This window comes from Suncus etruscus, chromosome 11 (assembly GCF_024139225.1).
Source record: "Suncus etruscus isolate mSunEtr1 chromosome 11, mSunEtr1.pri.cur, whole genome shotgun sequence".
Classification (NCBI taxonomy): Eukaryota; Metazoa; Chordata; class Mammalia; order Eulipotyphla; family Soricidae; genus Suncus; species Suncus etruscus.
Genome location: NC_064858.1, coordinates 84,592,699 through 84,609,016, shown reverse-complemented (window position 1 = coordinate 84,609,016; position 16,318 = coordinate 84,592,699). Strand labels below are relative to the sequence as shown.

At 48.1% G+C, this 16,318-nt stretch overlaps 1 protein-coding gene and 1 non-coding gene across 2 annotated transcripts; one reads left to right on the top strand and one right to left on the bottom strand.

The window, feature by feature from the left end:
* The first annotated feature begins 1,912 nt into the window (after window positions 1-1,912).
* Window positions 1,913-2,022, top strand: LOC126023536 (U6 spliceosomal RNA). The gene has a single exon (XR_007500652.1). It is a non-coding gene; the product is annotated as a U6 spliceosomal RNA (small nuclear RNA).
* Window positions 2,023-8,752: 6,730 nt separating this feature from the next.
* On the bottom strand, window positions 8,753-13,565 carry SUOX (sulfite oxidase). Its single transcript, XM_049784004.1, has 4 exons — window positions 13,473-13,565; window positions 11,330-11,389; window positions 10,905-11,079; window positions 8,753-10,338 (listed from the first exon to the last, which is right to left on the bottom strand). Exons 2-4 carry the CDS (start codon window positions 11,377-11,379, stop codon window positions 8,929-8,931), a joined length of 1,635 nt encoding a protein of 544 aa, XP_049639961.1. The 5' UTR covers window positions 11,380-11,389; window positions 13,473-13,565; the 3' UTR covers window positions 8,753-8,928.
* Between the last annotated feature and the right edge of the window lie 2,753 nt (window positions 13,566-16,318).

Here is a 16,318-nt window from a genome sequence, read left to right as displayed (position 1 = left end):
TTCCTATAACTGTAATCCTTTGAAGTTATGTTTGGTACTTCGCTTCTTTTGACTATCGTAATTAATGTTTTTTTATTTTAGTTTTTAATATTAGGAATCGATGTTGTATTACATTAAGGTTTTGCTTTCTTGACTTTAGGTTTGTGAGTTATATATTATTGTCTATAATTTCCCAAATGATATTTTTGTCTGTTCTCAGGGTTTTTTGCGTGGGCGCATCATAGGCAAAATACTAGGTTTATAGAAGGTTCCATCCATTTTGGATGGGCCCTCAAGTTGTTTATTTACACAGGGAGGGTCTCTGCCTTAAACATTTTGTTTTGGTTTGTGACTTAAGCTCCCATCTATAAATAGTCGACATCAATTTCAGACATCTTATGGACTTCAGACCGGATTAAGAACTTGGACTAAGTTCAGATACCTATTGATCATCATTGCAGTGGCTCCCCACTGTGCAGAGGGTGTATGTGCCACTTCTTCCAAAATAAAGGCCTAGTTCAATGCCCTCAAAGATGGGCTTTCTGGTCTACCTGAACTTGAATGAAAATGGAGCTGGAGAGATAGCATGGAGGCGAGGCGTTGGCCTTTCATGCAGAAGGTCATTGGTTCAAATGCCGGTATCTGCCAGGAGCAATTTCTGAACGTGGAGTCAGGAGTAACTCCTGAGCACTGCCAGGTGTGACCCAAAAACGACCACCACCACCTACAACAACAACAAATAAAGAAAAGGTGCTTCTTCTTGCCTGCTACACAACCTTTCTGGTGTCTCTTCGAAAGATCTATGTACGTTTTAGATTTATCTTCTCAGGAGCTTGTAGTTGATTCCTTGATACATGTTTCTGGTTTTAGACACCCTGTGCTTAGGTTAGAAGTTTTTCTTTACATTTTCCTGTGATGCGCTTATGCAAACAGCCGCTCTTTTATTATTGACTAATTTTTCTTTTAATAATTGTAGACAATAAGTTTAATTGTAAACAATTAAGTTTGTTTACTAAAAACAAAAGGGGGAATTGTTGTGTATGTAAATATTTTGGGGGATTACTATGTTGCTCACCCTAATCTGATTAGGTGATTGTGCCCTACCCTAGGGTGTGACCTGGCATTCTGCCCCCACCCTAGGGTAGGACCTGATTCTGCTTCCACCATTGGTTGGTATCTGATCCCACCATTGGGTGGGACCTGACTCTGGACTATAAGAGCAAGGGTCTGTGGAAGGCGAGAGGCTTTTGCTGGCTGGAACTGAATCGGAGTCTTTGGACTTCAGTTTTGTCCATCCGAATAAAGCAAATATTTCCACGAGCCTGATTGTCTGCGAGCTGTTTACCCGCCGTTTCACCTCAGAACCGTGGGCTAGACAGGGTGGCAGACACGTGCTACGAGCTGGAAGAAAAGGGCCTCATTCTCCATCCCTCCATCAGTCAACCTCTTCAGGGGCTGTCCTGCTACAACTCTGAACGTCAAATGGGTGTGGCCCCAAAAACAAAAACAAAAACAAAAAAAAAAAGAGGAAGTTTAATACAAATTTTATAATAATCAGTTTTGAAGTCAAAGATGCTGTATTATATATTCACTGTACTATGGTGCCAGACCCTCAATGAACTCTTTTGATTGGGTATGGTTGCTGGCAGAGGGTGGAAGAGACAGGAACAATTCCCTTTAGTGGCAATCTTCACCAGAAGTCCTAAATGAGGATCAAGGGCTGGAGGGAAAGCACACCAGGTAGGATATTTGTCTTTTTTTTTTTTTTTTGGGTTTTGGGCCACACCTAGTGGGTTAATCTGATTATGCGCTCAGAAATTGCTCCTGGCTTGGGGGACCATATGGAATACTGGGGGATCGAACCACGGTTTGTCCTAGGCTAGCGTGGGCAAGGCAGACACCTTACCCCTTGCGCCACCGCTCGGGTCCCATGGTACTTGTCTTGCACACAGCACATATACTAAAATTGGAATGATACAGAGAAGATTAGCATGGCCCCTGCGCAAGGATGACTCGCAAATTCGTGAAGCGTTCTATATTTTGAAGAAATAAAAAAGAGATGATGTCCAGGGTCCGGAGCAGTGGCGCAGACGGTAGAGCATTTGCCTTGCATGCTCTAACCTAGGACAGACCACGGTTCGATCCCCCAATGTCCCATATGGTCCCCCAAGCCAGGAGCGGTTTCTGAGTGCATAGTAAGGAGTAACCGCTGAGCGTCACCGGGTGTGCTCTCCCCACCAAAAAAATAGAAAAAAAAAAAAAAAGAGATGATGTTCAATATTTTGATTTTTTTTTTTTTTTTGGGCGGGAAGGAGGCCACAACCAGTGATGCTCAGAAGCTACTCCTGGTTCTGCCCTCAAAAATCACTCCTGGCAAGGTAGGAGGGGGAACCATATTGGATTCTGGGGAATGAACTCAGGCAGCCCTGTGCAACACAAATGCCCTACCTACTGTACTATTGCTCTGGTCCCAATATTTTGATTTTTTTGTTTTTTGTTTTTTGTTTTTGGGTCACACCCAGCAGTGCTCAGGGGTTACTTCTGGCTCTATGCTCAGAAATACTCCTGACAGACTCGGGGACCATATGGGATGCCAGGATTCAAACCACTGTCCTTCTGCATGCAAGGCAAACTTCTTACCTCCATGCTATCTCTCTGCAATATTTTAATTTTTTTTTTTTGGTTTTGGGGCCACACCCGGTGATGCTCAGGGGTTACTCCTGGCTGTCTGCTCAGAAATAGCTCCTGGCAGGCACGGGGGACCATATGGGACACCGGGATTCAAACCAACCACCTTTGGTCCTGGATTGGCTGCTTGCAAGGCAAACACCGCTGTACTATCTCTCCGGGCCTCAATATTTTAATTTTTAACAGGAGGAGGAACTAAGCTCAGAGTCACCTATATGGATGATGACTGAAGTAGGACAAATACCAGTGGAGTTCTTCCACAGACACATAGTTATATCTTGCTATTGCAGGCGGAGGGTTTTTGTTTGTTTGTTTATTCAGAAGGTATGTTTTATTTTGATTGTTTTCTTTTGCTTTTGGGCCATAACCAGATGCTGTACTATGAACAACAGTACTATAACCAGCAGTACATGGGGAGGGAAAGGGTCAGGAGATCATATGGTGTGGGGAATAAAACCCAGCCTAGTTTCTGGACCATATTTTTATTTGTCTTGGGTCCACACCCTGTGATGCTCAGGGATTACTACTGGCTCTGTGCTCAGGAATCTCTCCTGGAAAGGTTTTTTTTTGTTTTGTTTTGTTTTTGTTTTTTGTTTGTTTGTTTTTGGTTTTTGGGTCATACTTAGGAGCCTCAGGAGTTACTCCTGGCTCTATGCTCAGAAATAGCTCCTGGCAGGCTTGGGGGACCATATGGGATGCCGGGATTCGAACCACTGTCCTTCTGCATGCAAGGCAAATGCCCTGCCTCCATGCTATCTCTTTGGCCCCTCTCCTGGAAAGTTTGAGGGACCATATAGAGTGCCAGGGATTGAATCTAGGAAGCCACATGCAAGGCAAGTACAACTGTTAGTTGTCCTATTTCTACAGCACCCCTACTTTTTTATGCTGGAAGTATAACTATACTTAGGTCTCACACACAATGCATGAACTTTACAGCTTAGCCACATCCCTGGCCATAGTTGGAAGATTTAGTGTCAACCTGCTTGCCTTCTTTCTTGGGTGGTGAAGTGAAGGATTTTGGAGTTGTACTTTCCACTTTTCAGAAATTTTCATGAGCCTGAAGAAAGACCTACTTAGACACTCATTAAATCTCTTTAAGGTAGAAAGAGCTCCTGAATTCAAAGGTTACACTAGCATATATATATATGTATTCTAGAGGTTTTTACTAGCCTTAGCCTGGGAACTAATTCATTTAGAGCAGCATTAGCTCTTTTAGATGCCTTTTTGTGGGGTGGGGTGGAGAAAGGGTGTCAGGTTATGCATAGATATTAAACCGGGGTCAGCCACATGCAAGGCCTTAATACCTGTACTATCTTTCCAGGACCTTACAGTGCTTTTATTGAATAAACTTTGAACATATCTGCTTCCAATATGAAGTTCACAATTCTTCAAGAAGAGAAGGTAAATCATATAACCTAAAATTCAGGGTCTTCTTCAGCAGAATCAACAAGGAGACCAACAGGAAAAGGAATCCTTTGTTTATGTCAACATCTAGGCCCACAAGATCCCACTTTTTTGTTGTTGTTCCTACAGAGTAAAATTATGTGAGAATTACCTATCTAACTGCCATTTATTCTGTGTTTTGCTTGTTTATTTATTTGTTTTTGGGTCACACCAGGCAGTGCTCAGGGGTTCCTCTGTGCTATCTTTCTGGCCCCTATCCTGTTTGTTTTGTTTTTGGGAAACATCTGCTGATCCTGGCTTGGTGCTTGGGGATCACTCTAAGAAGTTCTCAGACTTCACCAGAACTTCCCATTTACAACGCATTTCAATCCTTTAATCTCTCTTCTAGTGCAAATGATCTCTCTTCTTTTTTGCTTTTTGGGACAACCCCTGGTACTCAGGGATTATTCCTGACTGCACTCATAAATTGCTCCTGATGGAACATCAGGGACCATGGCGATTAAACCTGAGTTGACTGAGTTGACTGTGTGCAAGGTAAATGCCCTATCTGCTCCACTACTACTCCAGCCCAAATTATCCTTTTTTCACATTGGCTTTTATATGTGTAATGATAAAAGAAAGTATTTGAAAATGAGGGAAAAATACTTTCTTTGTGCATATTGGTTGGGACAGAATACAGGTAAAAGGTGGGATAATGTTCTTCAATGCTGGGAAATACAGATTGCTGATTCAAATGAAGAAGGAATAAAGAAGCAACTTTCACTTGCATTTTCACTGGGGAATAAAACCCAGAACTTATTTCTTTTTTCTTTTTCTTTTTTTGTTTTTGGGTCACACCAGTGACGCTCAGGGGTTACTCCTGGCTATGCGCTCAGAAATTACTCCTGGCTTGACGGACCATATGGGACGCTGGGGATCAAACTGAGGTCCACCCTAGGTCAGCCATATGCAACCTACCAATGCTACTGCTCCAGACTTTTTTTTTGGTCACACCCAGTGGTGTTCAGGGTTTACTCCTGGCTCTGCGCTCAGAAATCGCCCCTGGTAGGCATGGGGAAAACATATGAGATGCTGGGATTTGAACCATCATCAGTCCTGGGTCGGCTGCTTGCAAGGCAAATGTTCTACACTGTGCTATCTCTCTGGCCCCCCAGAATTTATTTCTGAGCCAAATCCTGAACCTGGCCTTACCCTTAACCTACTGAGAAATGAAGTCCACTAACGGGGAAAATTGTTTTGTATTTAAGACCTCAGCACCCACTGACTAGTAGAAGTTATAATTCTGAAATTTAAACTGAGAACCATTCCTATAACCCCGAAGCTCCACTGAGACCTCTCCTGCTTTCCAATTTACAAGATACAAGAAATCTTTTTGTTTTTTTTTGGGGGGGTCACACCTGGTGGTGCTTAGGAATTACTTCTGGCTTTGCACCTGGATCACTCCTGGCAGGCATCATATGAGATACCAGAACCCTGGGTCAGTTGTGTGCAAAGTACCCTAACTACTGTGCTATGGCTCTGTACTCATTTTTTGGGGGGGGAGGTCACATCAGCAGTACTCAGAGGTTACTACTAGCTTTGTGCTCAGAAATCACCCGACAGGCTTGGGGGACCATATGGATGCTGGGGATCAAACTCAGGTATATTCTAGGTCAGTCGCATGCAAGTCAAACACCCTGCTGCTGTGCTATCGCTCCGGCACCTTGGTCCTTTTTTTAAAAGAGGGGGCCACAGGGCCCGGAGAGATAGCACAGCGGCGTTTGCCTTGCAAGCAGCCGATCCAGGACCAAAGGTGGTTGGTTCGAATCCCGGTGTCCCATATGGTCCCCCGTGCCTGCCAGGAGCTATTTCTGAGCAGACAGCCAGGAGTAACCCTGAGCATCACCGGGTGTGGCCCAAAAACAAAAAAAAAAAAAAGAGGGGGCCACAGTCAGCGATACTCAGAGGTTATCCTTGCTGTGCTCTGAGGATTATATGGGATGCTGAGGATTGAACCTTGGTCAGAAGAGTGAAAGGCAAGCACCCTATCTGAACTCTTTCTCCAGTCCCAGTTAGCAAATTTGTAACTTTGGGAGGGGAAACGTGATTGTGATTTCCTATGCATATCATATCTAAAGGTCTACATTCTAGCATACATTCCAATGCTTCCAGTCACCACTTAAAACACACATAAATCAAATGAACTCATGAAATGAACTCGTGAACTCTAGCTCTTCTGTATCACCCTGGTCTGACCCCATAAAAAGCCTCGATCTTTGTCCACTCTAGCCTGTCTTCGATCCTGGCCTTCACCTGTTTCTGGTCATTTTAGGACACTTTCTCCCTCTAGGCCCTTATTTCTCCCCACTCAGTCTTGGTAGCTCATGCCAAACTCCCTGGAGCCGGGTTTGTTGTTCCTAAAGGATCAGTTTTAATTTTTTTTTGGGGGGTCACACCCGGCAGCTCAGGGGTTACTCCTGGCTCTATGTTCAGAAATCGCTCCTGGCAGGCTCGGGGGACCATATGGGATGCCGAGATTCGAACCACCGACCTTCTGCATGCAAGGTAAACACTTTACCTCCATGCTATCTCTCTGGCCCCCAGTTTTATTATTATTATTATTATTATTATTATTATTATTATTATTATTATTATCTTGGATTGTTTCCTTCTTGGTTACCCCCATTTGGATTTCTCCTTTAGGGGTTCAGATGCAGTGACTCTCCCTTCCCCTTTCCAGCCTTTGCATTCCAGAGTTTCCTAGGTACCCCTGAAATAAAATACTTTTCCTAAATTTCTTCTCTCTCATTGGATTCACTGCCTCCCAGATCACCCCACTTAGGCCTCTATCTTTCTCCCCCAACCTTCTCTTTGCCCAGGTCCTCCTCTTCACCCTCCATCTCCCACCCTGGTAGAACCCACCTAGAGAGAGATCTTTGTCAATTCCAGCCTGGGCTCCCACCTGTTTCCCGCCTTTTTAGGACCCCCCCCCCCCCAGGTGCTAGTTCCCAGCCAAACTCCCTGGGGCCTGCTTGGGGCCTCCGCCCACCCATCAGCCCTGTCCTAGTCTTCCCCACGCCCCCAGCCTCCCCTCAGCCCTAAGGCCACGCCCCCGTTCAGCTAGGCCACGCCCTGTTCTGATAGGCCACGCCCACCACTCACCTGAGGCTGCTCCGCGCGCGCGCAGTTGGGGCGTGGGGGGCGGGCGCGCGGAGGAAGAAGGGACGGTCGGGGGGGTGGAGAGGGAGGCGGGGCGACGGGGTCCCCCACTCTGGCCTGGGGGCGGCTCAGCGCGGGGGGCCAGTGGGGTCACTGAGGCGGCGGCGGAGGCAGCCCGGCTCGACCCAGGCCCCGAGCCCGCAGCAGCAGCGGCGGCGGCGGCGGCGGCTCCATCTCCATTCAGCAGCTTCACCTGAGGAGGGCCCAGCCCCCCCGGGCGGCCCCCCCAATGCCAGCGACCCCCCTCCCTCCCCCGAGCCACTTCCGGCCCCTCCGCCAGGCCACCCAGGCGGCCAGGCCGAGCACCGAGCGCCCCCGAGCCGGGAAGGCTGGGAGGAGAGCGAGCTAGCTGGCTAGGGGAGAGTAGCCGAGTGCCGAAAGCTGGCATGCCAGGCCCCCCCAAGCGCAGTCTCCAGGCGCCCCCCTTTTTTCTCTGCATCTCATTTGCAAGCTGGGAGCACGCTGGACACCCCACTTTGCCCTGACATCACTGCCCCAAGGCCCGAAGGCTTGGCTTTGCTCCCCAATCCCTCTCCTAAAAATAATAAGTGATTTTCATAATGGGGGAAGGCTCCTTAAGGGGTCCCCAAATGTCATCTCCTTCTGGGGGCGGCCAAGTATTTGGAGGATAATCCCCTCAGAAGCTCTGCAGATGCTGACATGTCTTCTAGAGAAGGAAGGCTCCCCAAATCTGACTTCCCCATACCTGCTTCCTTTTGCTCCTCAACCCTTTTTGTTCTAGATTATCTCTATAGTGACTCTTGGAATGTGTTCACTTCTCAGCCTCAAGAGCCCCCCCCCCCCCAAGTTATACATTCACTTTTTTTTTCTTTCAGAGTTGTAGTATTTTTTTGGTTTGGTTTTGTTCTGGGTCACTGCCGACAGCGCTCAGGAGTTACTGAGTTACTCTAGGCTCTGTACTCAGAAATGACACCTGCCAGGCTGGGGGACCAGATAGGATGCAGGGGATTGAAGCCAGGTTGGCCGTGTGCAAGGCAAACGAACACCCTACCCACTGTACTACCCCTCCAGGTTCCGAGAATTGTAGACTTAAACAGATTTATGCATTTAAAAAAATTAACTATTTATTGTGCCCATTGTAATCCCTAACAATCCTGAGAGTAGTGTACCTTTTTTGACATATCCATATATATATTCTCTAAAGAATCCAAGAAAAGTAAAATAAGGCCTCATTGGTGATAGACACTTAAAGTGCAGGTGAGCAAGATAAGAAAAGCACTAAATAGTGTTTGTCTCAAGCAGTACTTGCTCTAATAGCTTTCTGCTCCTAGTAGAAAGTCAGCATTAGGTGGTGTCCAAGAGTTTGGGTAGGAAAATGTAGGATTGTGATATAAGGGGTGGAGTGATAGAGGGAAAAACTTTTCTTTCTTTTTTTTTTTTTTATTTTACTACACCCAGAGCTGCTCCTGGCTCTTTACTCAGAAATCACTCCTGGCAGGCTCAGGGGACCATTAAGGGATGCTAGGGATCCAACCCAGATTGGTCATATGCAAAACAAATACTCTACTTGCTATGCTATCTCTCCTGCCCTGGGAAAACCTTTTGTACTATTATAATAAGGCCAACAGATGTTGAGTGGGTGTGGAAAGAGATCACAAGGTGTTTCTTGGGGGGTGGGAAGGAATGGTTCTTTTTCACTTATGGTGCCACATGGACATGAACGCGGTGCCATGCATTGCTGAGCACACCTCGCAGGTTCCAGATTGGGGACACAGTGTCTGGCTGCACATTGTAGCTGTCATCTACAGCCTTACAAATAATGTTCAATTCTTTCTTCCCAGGTGGCACAGGGGCCTGTAGCTGCCATAGCCTCCAGGCCCAGGCCTTCCGGGGCCTCTGTTCCTCTTCATCTAGCTTAGCTGTCTGCCACGTTAGGCCCCCGTCCAGAGACACGTCCACCCGGACCACAGCTCTTCCACCACCACTCCATGCATAGCCCTTGACAGTTACCTCTCCTGATTCTATCGTTTCCCCATTTTGGGGTTCTGTGATGGCCGATTGTATGGGAAGTTCCTGAATAGATGGAGCAGAATCAAAATTTACTGTGTCCCAGTCTACAGATGGACAGAAACCTTTGTAATCCCGTCGCTGCCAGTGGCTGTGACTTTCCTCTAATTCCACACTCACTTTTCCTAGCCATTTGACGTGGCGAGCGCCCACCACACCAGGAACCACCACCCGGACAGGGAAGCCATGGTCACGAGGCAGAGGCTCCCCATTCATCTCATATGCCAGCAGGACCTCAGCTTCAGGGTTCATCGCCCGAGCCAGAGGGATGGATGCACCGTAGGTAGTTCCGGTGGAGTCAGAGTCCAGCCCCTCAAAGCAGACGTGGGCCTCAGTTTCAGAGAGTTTGTGACCGGCCTTGGCTAACACATCACAGAGTCGTGCTCCAGCCCAGTGTGCGGTGCTAATGGCCCCTATTTGCCAATCCAGACCTTTTACTTCTTTGAACTGAGTCATCTCAGATCGCCTGTTGCCAGCACATTGTAGAGTTACGGTGATCTCATGTTTGGGGAAGCGGCGCAAATCATCCAGGGAGAGGGACAGTGACTTTCGCCCATGTGGCCCTACTACGCACAGGCGATAGGTTTTTGCATCCAGGTTAGGTACAGGTAGATGGTTCCTTGTGAAGAAGATAGAGTTGGGTGTAATGTACTTGTCAGTCAGCAGCCCAGGCGGGGGCTCTGCATTAAAGGGTCGCTGGCTGTTGACATTCAAGGCTGGATGACGTATAGGATCATCAGCATAAGGGTCAGCAGTCTTCAAGGTGGAGGGTGCCTTGTCTTCGGGGCTCAGTTCCCCAATTTTGTACTCAGCCAGTAACTCGCGTATATGGGGCTGATTGTGAACAGCATAGAGGGCCCAGAAGGGCTCTAAAGGCCCTCCAGCTGCTAGCATCAGCTTTGATGGTCCCCCTGGGTGTTGAGCTACAAACTCAGTGACATCAAATACCTCACTGCCTAGAGTTACCCAGATCCTAGTCTCTGGAGTGCAGTGGGATTTCACTTCCTCCCTCGTATATATGCGTGGTACCTTCTTCGCAGCCTGTAGGGAGTGAAGGGTGAGGCAAAAAGGAACAGAATGTTAAAAGAAATCACTAATGCACCAAAGAGATTGTACAGAGTTAAGGCAGGGCTGGAGTGATGGTAAGAGGTAGGGCATTTGCCAGCATGTGGATGGCCCATGTTCAAGCCTCAGTATCCCATATGGTACTCTGAGCTCTCCAGGAGTGGTTCCTGAGTGCAAAGCCAGGAGTGACCCCTAGTATTGCTGGGTGTGGACCCTTCCCCCCAAAAAAAGATGGTTAAGACCTTTGCTTGCATGAGCTGACACCATTTGATCCCTAGACCACATCAACATTGTCAGAGTAATCCCTGAACACTGCTGGGGTGCCCTCTCCCACCACACACACACACACACACACACACCACTGTAAAATCACTATAGCTTACCCTCATCCAACCCACAGAGAAAAGGTCAATGGGAAATAAGCCTAAGATTCTCTGCATGAACATAATGTTCCCACCATGGACTCTGATAACAGCCTAATGAGAAAGTCACTAGCATCTTTTCTTCCAGCCATGAAGTCCGTCCTTCCCTCCCCCACTTACCCTGCACCGGTGATCATGATAGGCAAACACTGCACCAAGGCCTAGTAAAGCCCCCATTACTCTCCATCCCCTGGTGTTGGAGTCACCACCAGCAAAAGTGAAGCTGGGGTGCTGCGGCTTATATGAATCATTTGTGGAGCAGGCCTGAATGCAAAGCTTGGAAGTTGACTTCAGTCTGAAACAAAAAGGAGCATAGTAACATACTTATTTGGATCCTATGAAAGGGCCTACCTCCCCCATTGATCATGGACTCCTTCCATTAAACTTCCTTAAGTTTCTCAGGGTAGGGTGGGAAAAAGTGAGATTTGGCTTTTCTTTTCTCCCAGGGCCACCTTATCAACTCTCTTATCTGGCTGATAAGATAAGATAGAACACTGTGGAGGGAAATAGGGGCCAGGAAACAAGATCAAGATGGAACAGCCTACCTGCAGGCCCTCTGGAGCCCAGGGACCACCGATCTGTGCAATAGCATCATTGTAGCAGACCTGTTGAGGAAGACTAGATAAAGATAGGAAATGCTGTGCCAGAGGATACTAGTACAGCTTGTAGATGAGTAGAAAACAGGAGGTCAGCAAAGAATTATTTGTGTAAAAAAGATTTGTTTTGTAATGGGACCACATCTGGCTATATTCAGGGATACTCCTGGTTTTGTGCTCAGGAACCACTCTTAGTGGTGCTTGGAGGACCATATGGGGTGTCAGGGATTGATCCAAGTTAGCTGTGCAAAGCAAAAGTCCTACCCACTGTAGTATCGCTTTGGCTCCAAAGAGATTTTGTTTTGTTTTGGGGCCATATGTGGCTCTGCTTAGGGCTGACTTTTGGCTCTGTGCTCAGGAATCACTCCTGGTAGAGCTCAACAGCATCATGAGATTGAACCTGGGTCAGCTACATGCTGTTCTATCACTCCAACCCCAAAAGAGATTTTTTTTATGAAGTAGTAAGAGCCAATGATGGTAATGGGAGGTTCAGTGGATCCTTAGAGAAAACTGAGCACACTTTGGGGCTAGAGCAATAGCACAGCAGGTAGGGTGTTTGCCTTGCACATAGTTGACCCTGGTTCAATCTCAGGCAGGGCATGTTTGCCTAGGTACTGCCAGGAATAATCCATAAGCATAGAGCTGAGTAAGCCCTAAGTGCCACTGGGCATGGCCCCCAAACCAAACCAAACCAAACCAAACCAGACACACTTCAGAGCCCGACTCTGATGATGAGATAAAAGGGAAAAGGGTTAGGTAGGAGTCTTTCAGAATTATGTACCTCCCTTCCTCCACTCTCTATTTTATCTGTTCCAGAGAACAATGCCAGGGGCCAAGGGCCTAAAGGACAGAAGCCAAATGTCAATCCAGTTTGCTGGTTTATTATTTCTCTAGTCTGTAAAGGGTCAGTGTGACTTAAATAAGGACAAAAAAGTTAAAAAGGTAATGGTAGCTTAATAAAGTGGAGTCCAGATCCTGAAGTCAAAATGCTCAATAAAGTGGAGTCCAGATCCTGAAGTCAAAATGCTCTGCTGGTTGCTCCCTCCCTAGGCAGGCCACCAACTTTCTCTGAACTGAAACCCTCCCATGAGAACTACCTAGCAGAGCTGCTGGGAAGAGTAATAAACACCTGATAACATTTAGATCATTCTTCTCCCTCCAGTCTCTTTAAAAAAAAAAAAAACTGTGTGTTTAGGGCCCGAGAGATAGCATGGAGGTAAGGCGTTTGCCTCGCATGCAGAAGGTCAGTGGTTAGAATCCTGGCATCCCATAGGGTCCCCGAACCTGCCAGGAGCGATTTCTGAGCATAGAGCCAGGAGGAACCCCTGAGCCTGCCAGGTGTGACCCAAAAACCAAAACAAAAAAACAACAACAAAAATGTGTGTGTAGGGGGCAGCTAGAAACTGGACACTAGCTGCAGCCCTCAACCTATCTGTCTTACCATTCCAGTAAGCTAAGCAAAGATGTCCCGGGATGGGCTACAGAAGGAAGGAATTAATGTGCCTGTTCTCCACCCTGCAGCAGTTACTTCCTCTGAGCTCTGGCTTATAGATCACTGACCCCAAGAGGGTCAAAGTGAGGAGGGGTGATGAGTCCCAAACACTGATGAGGTAGGTGGCAGGGGAAGGGAAGACAGAAACAGAGAGGGAGAGGAGAGGCATAGAAACAGAGTAAATTCCACCCCGGGGGCCATGGGGCCATGGGTGGCTCCAATTCCAGGCCCCTCTTGCACCAGCCTAGAGCTTTGCGTGGGGTGTTTATGTATGTGTGTGGGCAGCAGTGCAGGGTTGAACCTGGTCCCAACTGTGCTCCCGGTTTGAGAGAGGCAGCTTTCTGCTGCAGAAAAGCTGTCATCATCCCCACAGTGAGCTCGGCAGGGCAGTCTCCCGCTCTCTGGAGACACTTGAAGAATTAATTCAGCACCCGGTTCCAGACCCCCCCACACACCCCACCCGCCATCTCCCCCAGAAATTAGAACAAGTGGCACTGTGGCAGCACCCCGAGCCCCAGGAGCACCCCCGGAAAGCATGGCATGACAGTTTCTGAGTCCAAGGGGTTTGGAGCACCCCGGGATGGCCGGGCCCTCACTTACCGTTCCCAGCGCTTCCTCGGCCACTTGCCCGCGGCAGGCCCCGGCCCCCTGACCGTTCCGACCCGCGGCTGTTCCACCTGGCCCGCGACACCGCGATCGCTGGCACAGGGGCGGCGCCAGCTCCGTGACGTCAGGCTGGGTCGGGACCACTCGCCCCCCGCCTCGACTCCCAACCATTGGCGGGCCGCGGGCCGCCCCAAAAGCTGTGCCCGCCTTCTGCAGGCCCCGGCAGGCGGGGTTCCCCGGGCGGCGCGTGGGTCGCTCCCGGGCCGCCTCCCGGGGCAGGGCTGGGGTGGGGAGTTGGGGATGCGGAATGAAGGGGGTTCAGGGCTGGAATTTTCCGGATCCTGCCGGTTGGGTTGTTTTTGTCTTGTTTTGCCTCCACGGTGAGTTTCACCTCTACCCTGTTTTTTTTTGCACAAAGAAGCGTGACGACTATAAAAGCACCCACATCTCTCGGAGAGAGAAAGTTTCCTTGAGCCCAAGAAAGAGAGCACTGGATTGGGGACATCGAGTAGTAGGGTGCTTGCTTGCCTGGTAAGCGGCTGGCCTGGGATCGCCCTTCAGCATCCTGGAAGGTCCCCCTTGCAGCACCGCCTGGAGTGGGATTCGATTGCAGAGCCTGGAGTAAATCCCAAGCATCGCCAGCTGTGGCCCAACACCCTCCGCCAGAAGGGGTTAAATGGTTCAAAGACTTCCAGCTTTCTAGGCTGGTTGAATTTATCCCTACGTCATGGAACCAGTAATTCTGAGCAGCCATAGCCATCTTTGACATGTGGCTTGCCACTTAAAAGGGGCCAGAACCAGATATATCGTACAGCGGGTAGGGAGCTTGCCTTGGCACAAGGCTGACCCGATCTGGGTTTGCTCCCCAGCACCTCATTAGGGTCCCTCTCTCCCAGGCAGGAGTGAAAGCAGAGCCAGGAGTAAACCCTCGCATGTGACCGACTCCGGTTCAATTCCACACACCCGCAAACACATCCCAAGTGGTTCCTGAGTGCAGAATCAGTAGTAATCCCTGAGAATCACCGGGGGTGGTCCAAAATTAAAAACAAACCCACCCTGAATACAGCTGGGCGTGGCCCTCAAACAATAAAGCATTATATATTTATACATTCTATTATATATTAATATAATTTATTATGTATTTATATCAAGAGCAATGATCTGTTAAACCTAAAAGTGGAAACATTATAATCGCTCATAATGAGTAAAGAACACTAATATAATGTGGCTGCATTAAAATAACACACACGGTGGTGCTGGAGCAATAGTGAGGGTCTTTGCTTTGTACACAGTGGATCTGGTTCCCAGGAACCCTCCGGCGTGATCCCAGAGCACAGAGCTAGATTAAGCACGGAGTACAAGCAAGATAGATGCGGCCCCAAACCCAAAAACAAAGTTTGGGTGCATCGTCATTTGGTGTCCGTGAATTTTGTGATTGTTGGCTGTGTAAGTGGTGCAAACGTATTTATACTGCCCCCTAGAGACCACAAATTTTAGCTACGACCATACTCAATTTTGGTGGGATGGCCTCTTAAGTAGGTTTGCCTGACAGCACTTAAATGTTTATTACTACGAGGGGGCAGAGAGATAGCATGGAGGTAAAGCATTTGCCTTGCATGCCGAAGGACGGTGGTAATATATATATTACCACGAGGGGGCCTGAGTGATAGCACAGTGGGTATGGTGTTTGCCTTGCACACAGCCAACCTGGGTTTGATCCATGGCATCCCATATGGTCCAGGAGTGCCTCTGGGGGCCCCAAACCCCCCCCCCAAAAAAAAACAGCAATATTACCATGAGATGATGCAAGCTGTAAGATATCTACTGGGGGCACCATCTGTGGTGTAGGAGATATAACTCTGGTCTGTTTGCAAGAGATATGCCTTAACTCTTGTACCATCTCTGGCCCTTAAAACCTAACTCACTTTATGTGATCTTTATCTTGCCCTCCTAAACTGGTTTATGCTAGAAGTCAAGGAGCCTTTTCTTTTTCTTTAGAGTGTGGTAGCCACCCTTAGTAATTTTGGGGTCTACTTCCTGCTCTTGTGTGAGGAAAGCCGTGTCATGCCAGGGAATAAACCTGTGTCAGGGGCCTAAGATATAGCACAGTGGGTAGTTTGTCTTAAATGTGGTCTACCTGGGTTTGATCCCCAGCATCTATATAGCTCCCTGAGCCTGCCAGGAGTAATTTCTGAGCACAGAGCCAGAAGTTACCCCTGAGCGTTGCCGGGTGTGACCCCAAAACCAAACAAAAACCTGTGTCAACTGTAAGCAAAGGCAAGTGCCTTTACCCCATGACACTACAATTTCTAGTTAGTGTAGGAAATCATTGCCAAGGTTTGATGTCCTACCTTACTAATGTTAAAAATACATTCATAGGACCCGGAGAGATAGCACAGCAGTGTTTGCCTTGCAAGCAGCCGATCCAGAACCTAAAGTGGTTGGTTCAAATCCCGGTGTCCCATATGGTCCCCCGTGCCTGCCAGGAGCTATTTCTGAGCAGACAGCTAGGAGTAACCCCTGAGCAACGCCGGGTGTGACCCAAAAACAAACAAACAAACAAACAAAAATACATTCATGGTGGGGTCGGAGTGATAGTACAGGGGGAGGGCATTTGCCTGTGTGCCACTGACCCGGGACAAACCCAGGTTCAATTCCTGGCATCCCATATGGTTCCCTGAGCCTGCCAGGAGCTATTTCCGAGCACAGAACTAGGAGTAACCCCTGAATGCCACCGGGTGTGGCCCAAAAACTAAAAATGAACCCCCCCCCCCAATTTTCATGGGATAGAGAGGTAATACAGGAGTTAGAAGGTTTTTTTTTGTTTTGTTTTTAAGTAA

Coding starts and splice junctions, on each gene's coding strand:
- SUOX (XM_049784004.1), bottom strand. CDS start 11,379: ATGATGCTATTGCACAGATCGGTGGTCCCTGGGCTCCAGAGGGCCTGC. Junction 11,080..11,329: donor GGGCTCCAGAGGGCCTGCAG/GTAGGCTGTTCC, acceptor TTTTTGTTTCAG/ACTGAAGTCAACTTCCAAGC. Junction 10,339..10,904: donor ATCATGATCACCGGTGCAGG/GTAAGTGGGGGA, acceptor CACTCCCTACAG/GCTGCGAAGAAGGTACCACG.